Below are 11,822 nucleotides of genomic sequence, written 5' to 3'. Positions count from 1 at the left end.
GGTTTCCAGGACCTCAAGAATAAGTGGATGCGGGCAGTGATGTTCTGTGCCAACTCAGCACATGTCACATGTGGCCTCTCCTCACCCCCATGTGTGCATTCCTGCGCGTCCACACATACACAGCTTTGGTAATTCTCCAGCCTATCCTTGAAGTTCCAGAAACATTCTCTGGGAGGTCAGCATGGAAGGCAGAAAGGTTTCTGTGGAGAAATCCCTTCACTTTTCCTGGCGTTGCTGTGGCTGGGCCTGTCGATGCATGTTAGCAGGGTACGGTGAGCAACAGTGTTAATTCCAGCACTTGGAGGCTGGGGCTCAGGCCAGACTCTATGTCAAGACCCTGTCTCAAACCAACAAGAAAAAAAAGACAAGTACAATTTTAAAAATACTTTTATACTGGTTTTCAAATTCTTCTGTACTCTTCCCCCAACCCCTGCTGAGACGCTTTCCACCCCAAGATCTGATCCGTGACCCAGCAATGAACTGGTTTACGATCCAGTTCAGCAGGTGTGAGGTGGGGTGGGGCGGGAGCTCCTGGATGGGTTGCTGCAGGCTACAGCTGTTCTCAGAAGAGACCGCCCTGATGCCCATGTGCTGGCCTTATAGTTTAATGGAATTACAGCCGATTCAGCATGCCCGCTCTACGCTTAATCTGTTCTAAGTGTTTCTTGTTAGTATTACTCCGGGTAATATGATTTCCCACCCACTCCCGCTGTTTTCCAAAAAATGAACGCACTTCACTCTATTCCAACTTTAGCTGTAATGCGTATTTATCAGGCAACATTAAAAAAATAGCGAAGTTTTTCCTTCTGATGGGAACTTCTGCTGTGATGATTCTAGAATGTTCTTCTAGTATAGGCCTGGGAGGAAGCTCAGTGAGTAAAGTGCTTACTGTGTGAGCACAGGGACCTGGGTTCAAATCCATGACAATCATAAAAGTAGGGCATAGCTGTATGTGCCTGGATTCCCAGTGTTGGGGGCAGAAGAGGGCAGATCCAGGGGACTCATTATTGATCCAGCCTAGCTGTACTGGGGTGCTTCTGTGAGGAACTATCTCAAGGGGTGAAGCAAGATACCTCTGTCCTCCTCCACCATATGCACATGTAAACACACACATACCACATATATACATACACACACACACACACACACACACACACACACACACACTGTTCTGCTAGAGAAAAGAGGAAGAAGCCCACCCTTCAGAGGGCCTGGCAGAAGGGAGGAATTGACCCACATATGATCACCCCAGTCACCTCAAGTGAAAAGGACCTTCCCTGCAGTGGGTGCAGGGATAGGGTTCTCGGTCTGTTCAGTCTTTAAAATGCTCAGGGGCAAAGACTTCTCCACAGCCGGCCTGGGCAGCTGGGCAGGAGGAATCTGATTACTTCTAACTGTTATCTAGGGAGCAGAATAAAGAAGCCTTTGTTGAGGAACGGCTGGTGTCTGCCTGCTAGCGTCTGCCTTTCTGAGTTCTGACCTGTACACCGCCCGTCCTAGAAAAAGAAGCCATTGATCCAGGTAGGCCAGGCCAAGAAGCCCGGCATCCTGCGACCTTTAGTCGCCTATGAAATCAGGCTAGAAACACTGTTTATATGGCTTGAAGTGCAGGAACCAAGAGGTAGTCTCCCCATTGGCAGTGGCTATTGTATGAGGTTCTGTGGCACACAGACAGCATCCACAGGTGGATGTTTTATACAATTGTAGCAGGATTCAACGCTCTGGAAATTTCCTGTTGGTTGGGTTTGAGAAGTAAAGTTGCTGAGCTCTGTAGAACACACAGGCAACTGTATCTCTTCAAAGAGTGAGGATACCTCAGGGCGGAGTGGGGGCCTGATTGGCAGAGAGCTTACCTAGCCAAGTACTAGGTTCCATTCCCAGGACCACATAGACCAAGTGGCTTGCCCTTGAAATACCGGCACTAAGGAGGCAGAGGCTGACCTCAGAGAGGCTGTGGCTGCCTACACAAGACCTATCAGCAACTAAACGTGAATCAGGGAGGAACTAAAGGGCCCTTCTCTCCACTACTAATAGATTCTGAGGGAGAGGCAGCCATTGTGTACCACTGAGGAACCCTCCAGTCCATAGTTCAAACCCATTGTTACATAGACATTTCCAGTTAAACTCACTGGGCCTCAAAACAAAACAAAAATCCCACAAAGTCAAAATGTGTTCGTTGTTTGTTTGAAGAGAGTTTGTAGAGAGGAAGAGGAGGGCATGTGATGCAGGTGGGAGGGGTCTAGGAGGTAGATAATAGTCAGAGAGAACCTTATACGCATATGAAATTGTCAAAGAACAAAATAAAAGTTAAAAGACAACGCTCAAGGTTATCCTCGGCTGCATGGCGAGTTTGGGCCTAGCTTCGAGTATACAATACCCTGTCAGGTAATTAACCCTGGGAGAAGATGGTTCCAGGGGCCCCATGCTGTTGACAGGACTAGATCTTGTAGAGCCACTTCTAGAATGCCAGCCAGTCACCAACATCACAGGCAGCAGCCATTGTCCCAACCTGGCAGGAGCCATCTCCATTGTCAGGCAGAATTCTGGCAGGTTAAACCTCAGGCTCATGCCCTAGCCAGACCCAGACTAGGGATTTTACAAGCCCAGGCCCTAAGGAGGTTAGTGCTGCTGCTTGTATCATTCACACCACCCGCCCAGGGCCCTGGGGAGTCAGAGGAAGTGCTGACCCGTACCCTAGAGGAATAATTGCATTAGGAAGGTGGCCTCTGTCCCCTAGAAGAATAATTGCATTAGGAAGGTGGCCTCTGGTGGCTTTGTCAGCATTTTCGAGGCTTTGAGCTGAGTAATCCTTTGGCGTCTGCCCCAGCAGCTGGCGGTCACAGGCTGGGGGAACGCTACCCCCGCCCCCCAGGCTCAGCTAACCCCTGCACGGTACATCTCCTGTCATCTAACCATTGAGCTGCTACTGCCAGCACAGGGCTCAGTCCCGGGAGGACCCAATATGCCAAAGATGAGAATTCAGGAGAACACAGATTCAGGAACAGACCTGCCCTCTGATCAGATGCCAAGCTAAAGTCTAACCCCATTTCTGGGATCTTCCATCTGGACAGAGGAGAGAAAGTACACCTGGAGTAAGCGTCAGCATTAAGGGCACAGCCTGGGCCTGGACAAGATTTAGCAGTAGGGGACGGGCGGGTTGAGAGGAAAATGAGCAGGTTTTGAAGGACGGGCAGGGATGAAGCAGGGGAGCAGGAGGGGCTCCCCCTTACCCACTCTACTTGTTTGCTCTGCCTCCAGGGATTGACCAGAAGCAAATCCCCATGAGGAAGGGATTGAGTCTGTCCTGTCACACACCTGTGGGGTCAAGTCTCTGGGCTCAATTTGACACGAAGCCTCCCTGAGACCCAGCTAGGGGCTACCCTAGGACTTTCTCCCTTCCTCAGTCCACCCGGGAAAGAAGAAAAGGACTCCCTTTGGAGGAGGCCCCTGCCTCCTCCCTCTACCCTACTAACCCTTTACAGGATGTCTGCCATCCCCCAACCCCCAGAACATATCCACCTGCTTTAGAGATGAAGAAACAGAAGTGCACAGAGCCCAGCAAATAAAATGCCAGGCTAGGTGCTGGCCAGCAACTGCCCTTCAGGCCCTAGGTCCTGTCTTCATCTGGCCCCTTCTCCTGGCCCAGGCTCACCCCGTGTCTCCCTGGAGACGCTGGGATGGATCTGCATTGATTTACATCCAGCTCCATTCCTGCCTCTTTACTGCTCCATAGCTGTGCAGCTCGAGGCAACTTACCTCCCCACTCTGGGCCTCTCTGACTCAGGCTCCCAGCTGCAAGGCTCATAGTGGCGGCTTTTCTGTAGGGTCACTGTGAGGTGTGTGACAGCGGGGGGTTTGTGTGAGAAGTCTCTGAGTTCTTCCCCAGAGCACTTCACTGCTGAGACTCCACCTTTGACTCCTCCTGCCCACCATAGGTTCCACACCCAGAGGCCCCATAGTTCTCTCTGCACTGGTTCAGCTCAACCCTCCCCTCAGCCTGGCCCTATTCTACCCCTGCACATGATTGCACAGCCCCAAAGTCCTTGGGCCCCCCTCACATGTCTATGCAGATCAGTTGGAGAGGAATGGGGTGTTGGGACATAGATCTTAGGTGAGGACGAGACAGGTGAGAAGTTGTCGCAGAAGCCATGAATGTCTGTCTTCAAAATTGCCCATGGAGTTTGGAAGGCTTGCTAGGGTGGCTTGGCTGCATGAAGCAGATGCCATGTCTAGAGTATAAACCTACAGTACAAGTCTGATGCCCTGACTTGGCTGCTAAGTGGAGCTTCAGGCCTTGTCTGTGAAGGGTCCTGAGGGGGTTCAGAGTAGAAGTGGGGACAGACAGGACATATGAGAGGCTCCTGCCCTCATCGGATCACCCTGCAAAGCCCCTGAGCTGACTTTCCAAATCCCTAATAGTGCTTCTCTGTCATACTGAGGGTTAACCCCACTTAGGAGGCCATGCCCCACCCTTCTGTCCTCTTAACTCCATGATCCCTCTAGATGCTCCCGGGCTCTAATGCCGGACAGAATCGTCCTCTCCCACTCTGTGAGGCAAGGCAGCTGAGGACGGGCATCCCTCCCCGCACACCAACACACTCTTTCCCATTCACTTGGGGCCTGGGGAGAGGACGGCAAAGGGCAGAGTAGCAGGGGCAGGAAAGGATGTTCCCTGTGTTGCTTCAACCTTCTTAGTACCAGGCACCAAAATACATTCTGGGAATCAACTAACTTCATTTTCCCAACTCTAACCTAAGACAGGCATCCTATCACACCGAGAGGAGAAAACTGAGGCTCAGAGAGGCTAAGTCACTTGCTTGGGGATGCATGGCCCATGACAGAGCAGAAGCATACATGGAGGTAGATCCGTCCTTGCCCTATCCTCTCTTCCTCTAGGAGCCTGGTACCAGGAGACACTGACTCCTGTTTCATGAGCTGCATCCCCCCTCACTGCCCCATGGGAAAATGTCTACAGCCTGCCCAATACCTTCTGCCGGATCTGATCGCAGAGACATCTGGAGATGTGAGTCTTCCATGGGGCAAGTTCCCAAACCACTGGCCCTAAGCCATCCTTTATCAAGAGTCTAGGGTGAGAACCACCAGCATAGAGGGTGGGCTTCCCAGGACCCAACGTGAAGAAACAACCAGAGGCAGAAACCTACACAGACACAATGATACATACAGTCGCACATGCCTCGAATACGTGATGAATGCTACAGAAACATTTGAAGTCCTTGGGGGAGGTGGGATATGTAACACTCCTCCCCCGTAAGACTTGTCATCGGATAACAGACAGCTGAGAGCATGCCGACTCAGCCAACCTCCTGCACGTTAGGCAGCCTAGGAGTCAGTGTGAAGGCGGCAGGACTGACTGGCTCCCAGGGGCACCTGGGTAATGCTGCAGGTGTGGCCAGTTGATCCCCTGTGGAGACGGTAAAGATTGAGAGGATCATACACTGTGCCCTGCGAAGAGGATCATACACTGTGTCCAGCGCCGTGCTGGGAGAAGTCTGGACTCAGAGCCAAGGTGGTGAGAAAGCTCCAGAAGGAGGAAACGCTCCTAACTTGCAAGGGGAGGGAAGTAGAGGACAGACAGACAGAAATGGATACATAAGCTGGGTCCAGCAACTTCTAGCAGGCAGGCAACCCTTGGGACCATCTGTATCCAATGAGCTCTACAGTGTCTGCCTCCGCTGTGCCCATGGCTGTGACGGCCTCCAAGAAGGAGTCTCCAGGTAGATGGGGCCTCGGAGAGGATCCGACAGGTATGATTTTTTTCTGGAGGTGAGGTCTGGGCTCTTGGGGAAGAGAGTACAAGCAGCAGGTTCAGGGAGCCAGGAGCGAGCAGGAGCCAGGTATCCCCAGCCCCAGGGCCGTGAGCAAGCAAGAGGGTCTGCTAACAACCCAGAAGTCCTAGAAACTCAGAGGTCAGCAGAGCAGGACCCAACAATGGAGCTGCCGAGGAAGGAGATGGGTGCTCTTGAGACACCGAGAGATCCTCATGGCACATCTCGTAAGAGGCTGCAGCCACCCACAGGAGAGGAATGGAGCCGGGAAGGTGGAGGCAGCGTGGAGGGAGCACGGAGGGAGGAGCGAGGGGAAGGGGTGGGGGCGGAGGTTAAGATGTCATGGTGAGGAGGCTGCTGTTTCCGGTGGGTGTAGCTAGCTTGGGGAACGTGGGAACCTATGGACCTGGAAGAAGAGTGACTAGGGGAGGGAGTGTGCTGTCCCCTCAGTCCAGCTCTGCCTCCCTGCTCAGGTGTGGGTCCCTCGCTCCAGTGCCGAGTGTGTGGGGACAGCAGCAGTGGGAAGCACTATGGCATCTATGCCTGCAATGGCTGCAGCGGCTTCTTCAAGAGGAGTGTGAGACGCAGGCTCATCTACAGGTGCCACCAGCCCTGCGGGCCTGCCCCGGGGTGCCTAGCACAGGTGGAGGGTGTTCCGGGAAAGCAGAAGCCCCAACTCAAAGCCTAAAGTCAGGGCATGACACTGGCCCCCAGGAGCTCGTGTCCTCTGCAGGTGCCAGGTAGGGGCAGGAATGTGCCCAGTGGATAAAGCCCATCGAAACCAGTGCCAGGCCTGCCGGCTGAAGAAGTGCTTACAAGCAGGCATGAACCAAGATGGTGAGTGGTGGGCTGGGCACAGTGAGGTGGGGAAGGCAAGAGAGCAAGTGGTAAGGGGTGGGTGTTTGTGTGTGTGTGCGTGTGCGTGTGCGTGTCCGTGTCCTGAGTCTCCTTGCTTTCCAAGCTGTACAGAATGAGCGCCAACCTCGAAGCCTGGCTCAGGTCCACCTGGAGAGCATGGAACCAGGCAGTGATCCCCGACCAGAACCGGTGGTGGCCTCTCCTGCCTTGGCAGGGCCCAGTCCCCGGGGCCCCACATCTGTATCTGCAGCCAGAGCCATGGGTCACCACTTTATGGCCAGCCTCATCTCTGCTGAGACATGTGCTAAGCTGGAGCCAGAGGACGGTAAGTGGGAGAGCAGTGGCCGTGGGTCCTCGCACCTGACTTCCACAGAGAAGCACTAAGGTCCAAACCTCCTCCTTTATAGCCGAAGAGAATATTGACGTCACCAGCAATGACCCCGAATTCCCCGCATCCCCCTGCAATCTGGATGGCATCCATGAGACATCAGCTCGCCTGCTCTTCATGGCCGTCAAATGGGCCAAAAACTTGCCTGTGTTCTCCAACCTGCCTTTCCGGGACCAGGTACACAACACAGCCTGCCTGCAGGAGCTGGGCCAGGCGCAGTCAGCAGTCGGAGGTCAGCCAGCTTGGGGGAACATATACCCCTGGGCTGGTGAGGGATGGGGACTTACACAGTTTGGATGGTGACCTTGGGGTACTTGTGTCTCTGAGCTGGGTATGGTTAGGGCAGTGGCAGTGGGAATATGTAACTCCCTGAGGGAAGGATGCTAGCCAGAGATGCATAGAACCTGGAATGGCATGCAGAGTGGGGCGTATGGCTCTCTGGGTCCATTGCCTTTTCTTCTGTGCAAACTGTCTGGCCTGTAGCCATTCTGTGACAGTGAGGCATCTGCATACCCAGAACAACAACCAAGTGGCTGACTGTGAGTTCTTTAGAGCACAGGCTTCCCATGAATCCAGGTCTGAGCGTCCCCTAGCCTTTCCACATCTGAAAAAGTGCTCTGAGCTTCTAATAGGCTGGCAGAGATCTCACGGTGGTCCAGAAGAGAGTGGCGTGGCTGGCCAGAGGTTCTGAGCCCTCAGCGGGGCTCCGTGCTTGGAGGGACAGCTTGGAAGAGTCAGCCAGTCTGTTGAACTCTCTCAGTGTGATGCTCTTGGGCTCCTCCTGAGGCCGCCCAGCATCCCTAGGCTTATCTTGAATGGTCCAGCCACAGCTCTGGATTGAATCCATGGAGCATCTGAGCCAGAGCCAGTGTAGACAGAGGTCAGGAGCGAAGCTATAGGCACCTGCGAGGAGCTCTTCTGCTCCTGGGGAAGGTGGCAGGCTGGGAGCACTGGGAGCTGTGCCCCTGTGCTGACACTTGTGCCCTCTCTGGTCACAGGTGATCTTGCTGGAAGAGGCGTGGAACGAGCTTTTCCTTCTTGGAGCCATTCAGTGGTCTCTGCCCCTGGACAGCTGCCCACTGCTGGCACCACCCGAGGCCTCCAGCAGCTCTCAAGGCAGACTGGCCTTGGCCAGTGCAGAGATGCGCTTCCTGCAGGAAACTATCTCCCGCTTCCGTGCTCTGGCAGTGGACCCCACAGAGTTTGCCTGCCTGAAGGCCCTGGTCCTCTTCAAACCTGGTACTGAGACTTCGCCCAAGCCTTCCAAAGACATGGTTAGGAAGAAAGAGGGAGGAAGCAGATTTATGGTCACTTCTGTCTGCTGGGCTCCTCATAACCCACCCCCTGGGTATAGAGGGACAGTCTTCTTTCTGGGTGAGGGGAAGCAGACAAAGAGATGTGGCCTGACAAACTACTTCTGGGGGTGTGGGGTGAGGCCAACTTCTGAAAGGGAGCTCAAGGGAGCTCACTGTTGCTGCTTCTCTCCAGAAACACGAGGCCTGAAGGATCCTGAGCATGTGGAGGCTTTGCAGGACCAGTCCCAGGTGATGCTAAGCCAGCACAGCAAGGCTCACCACCCCAGTCAGCCTGTGAGGTGACAGCAATGACCCACCTGCCCACCTACCCTCCCCATTTGCCTCCTTCCCCCTACCTGTCTCTCCTACACCATCCCTGGGCTTCCTTGCTTAAGCAGGATAAAGGGCTCAGTCAGCCACAGATACCCAACGTCTCCTGTGGACCAGGCTCCATGCCAGGCCCAGAAGGGCACCAAGAGACAAAGCCTATGGGGATGTTTGTTATGGTAGCCACGTGAAAGACAAGAATCATCCTGGTCAGGTGTGGAGAGTGGCTTGTGTCTGGAAGGGTAGCAAACGGCAGGCTTTAAATTTTTACTTTTTGGGCAGGGAAGTGGTGGTGTATGCCATTGATCCCAGCACTCAGGAGGCAGAAGTAGGCAGATCTCTCTGAGTTCAAGGCCAGCCTGGACCACAGAGCAAGTTTTAGGACAGCCAGGGCTACACAAAGAAATGCTGTCTCAAAAGAACAAATAAATAAGCAAAAACTTACTTTTTAAAGATAGGATCTCGGTTTACAGTCTAGACTAGGCTCAAATTTAGTTCTGGGCTTACAGGTGTGCCCTACCAGCCTCTGATAGGGACCATGTGTGTCCATAACAGGACAGGATCTAAACAGAAGAGAAAAATCTTACCTATGAAGGTACGGAGAGCCCAGCAAAATGTGTTCTTAGACAGGAGTCCAGTATGGAAGGGTCAAAAGATTCTTGCTGGTAGAAAGGTGGAAGATCCAGCCAGAGAGTTACCTTGGAGCCGGACTAGAGCTCAGAATGCCTAGTCCAATGAGAGAGGTGAGGGGAACACCTGAGGTTCTGTGGGAGGAGGCTTTCATCCACAGGACTGGACCCCATGCAGACTGGTGGGCAGTGTGCACAAAGGGCAGAGCAGTGACTTCCTTGTGCCCTGTCTGGGAGATTCCATGCCTTAGGGAGTGGCCACAGGGAGCAGGGAAACAGACTGCCGTATACAACTCGGAACTCTGAAAAGGGACAGATTTGGCATTTGGCTAGAGGTATAAAAAAGCAGGCAAAGCTATGCGCTCGGAAGCAGGAGTGTTCAAAACTTAAACGGAAAGTTAAGAGTTAGAAGGAACTTGCTAAGGGGAAAGTGTGGAAGGCACACTGTGAGGATGTGTGGGAAAGCCAGGCATGAAGAAACATAGCTATGGCCAACCGGTGCAGGCTGTGCGGAGGTGGCAGACATAGGTGGAGGGTCCCAACGTAGTCTAGCACCAGGTCTTACACTGATGCAACAGGTAGTTTATTCCATTCAGCCAAGCATCTGGACTCTTCTAGACCACACTGTCTGCCATCTTCTGAAGAACTGTGGTGACACGGTCATCTTTAGTCACCTCTCAGGTAGGCAAGCTCTGCACCACATGGTATAGGACCAGCGGGAGACTAGCGAAGGCTTGACATAGCTTCACAAGTGGTCGTCACAGACATTCAGAAACCAGGGGTCTTCCTGGGTCAAGTTCCCTCTGGGACCAGCCCTCAGAGGCACCCTGGCCTGTTGATTGTGGATTCCATTGCAAAGGTACCAGGGAAGACTTCCTGTGGAAGGGCAGGAGAAACTTGAGTCACCCAGAGTCTGCCAAGCAAGCATAAAGTCCTGAGTTTGGATCCCTGGCACCCACATAGGAGCCAGGCATAGTAGCACATATCACCCAGCACTGATCTTAGGGGAGACAGGTGGATCCACAGAGCTCACTGGCCAGCAGCTTAGTGGAATTGACAAGTTACAGATTCAATTGAGAGACCTTGCCTCAAAAGACAGGGAGGAAGGGCCCAGGAGTAAGAGGATTTGCCGTGCAAGCATCAGGACATGGGTTCAAATGCCTAGGACCCATGAGAGACAGGTGAAAGTGATGGGTATAGCAGGTTAAATAAATTTTTAAAAAGGGGGGGTGCTGGGTAGCAGAGGCAGGCAGAACCCCGGGAGTGCTCTGTGCAGCCAGCCTAGCTGAAATAGCAAGGCTCAGATTCAGAGAGAAACCTTGTCTCAAGGGAACACAGGGGAAATGTACAGGGTGTGCAATGTCTTCCTCTGGCCTCTGTGTGTATATACCAGCATGCTTGTGTGTTCACGTATGTGGGTGCACACACACACACACACACACACACACACACACACACACACACACTAAAGTGGATAGTGATTGAAGAAGACGACCTCTGGCTCTTCGCCCAGGCTCCCCAGGTCACCTCTGCAGCTTATTACTGACTCTAGGCAGGACTGAGTGCCATGGCAGTGGCTCTCCAGTCTCCAGTTCAATGTACTTTAGCCCAGCCTACAGAGAGTTAGATGCTGAGGCACAGAACCGCTAATCACACCCACCGCTGTACGGTTTGTACGGTTTGCCCCATACACTGTCTTGAGACTAAGTTCCGTGTGGTCAAGCTAAGCCCTGAGCTCACTGTGCCACTGGGGATAAGCCGAGCTTCCAGCCTCCACTTCCAGAGCACTAGGAGGAAAACGGGCATGTGCAGCCGCACGTGGTCCATGTGCAGCCGGGATAGATAGAGCCCAGGGTCTGGTGCCTGCTGAGCAAGAACTCTCCCAGATGAGCCGTAGCCTCAGCCTCTATTTACTGTGTTCTTAACAGTCTAGTGGTGCATCACCCGCCATCTACCCGGTGGGTCCATTCCCGCAGTTTGCAGTAATTCTCCTGTACACTTCAGAGTACTTCTTCCCACTTCCTAGGTCAGTAAGACAGGAGAAGGGAAGGTAGAGCAGGGTGGGGGTGGGGCGGGGGGATGACTGCTCCCAAGAGAAGGGAAGATTTTAGCTGGGCAAAGCCACTCACTAGCTCAGAGAGCGAAGGGCTGGCTTCTCATAACTCTCTAGGTGCAGTCAAGCCAGCAACTGCTTTGTGGAGCTCAGCCTTCTTGGAGTGGGGGTGGAGGTGGGGTGGGGTGGGAGAGGAGAGGGGAGGGGGAGGGGCTGGGTAGGGGAATGGGCCTCAGGCCTTCTCCCCAGGATCATCTGGTCCTGATTTTTATTTTCTTCTTTACTGGGGGACAGCTGTTAGCAAATGGTTCTTACTTGAAACTAGGATGGTGGGCTGGAGAGATGGCTCAGTGGTTAAGAACGACTGTTCTTCCAGAGGTCCTGAGTTCAATTCCCAGCAACCACATGAGATGGCTCATAATCATCTATAATGAGATCTGGTGCCCTCTTCTGGCATGCAGACAGAACATGTATACATAATAAATA

The 11,822-nt window shown here is 53.3% G+C and overlaps 1 protein-coding gene across 1 annotated transcript in view; it reads left to right on the top strand.

Annotated features, from left to right (window-relative positions):
- Window positions 1-5,668: 5,668 nt before the first annotated feature.
- Window positions 5,669-11,822, top strand: part of Nr2e3 (nuclear receptor subfamily 2 group E member 3) — a 7,060-nt gene continuing 906 nt past the window's right edge. Inside the window, exons 1-7 of the mRNA XM_032911388.1 lie at window positions 5,669-5,765; window positions 6,260-6,386; window positions 6,520-6,623; window positions 6,748-6,969; window positions 7,052-7,209; window positions 8,031-8,271; window positions 8,521-8,626. Of these exons, the coding sequence (XP_032767279.1) occupies window positions 5,669-5,765; window positions 6,260-6,386; window positions 6,520-6,623; window positions 6,748-6,969; window positions 7,052-7,209; window positions 8,031-8,271; window positions 8,521-8,626 (1,055 nt within the window). The remainder of the gene's footprint in view (window positions 5,766-6,259; window positions 6,387-6,519; window positions 6,624-6,747; window positions 6,970-7,051; window positions 7,210-8,030; window positions 8,272-8,520; window positions 8,627-11,822) is intronic.

The sequence above is a fragment of the Rattus rattus genome, chromosome 8 (genome assembly GCF_011064425.1).
Source record: "Rattus rattus isolate New Zealand chromosome 8, Rrattus_CSIRO_v1, whole genome shotgun sequence".
Lineage (NCBI taxonomy): Eukaryota > Metazoa > Chordata > Mammalia > Rodentia > Muridae > Rattus > Rattus rattus.
This window is presented reverse-complemented; position numbering and strand designations above follow the sequence as displayed.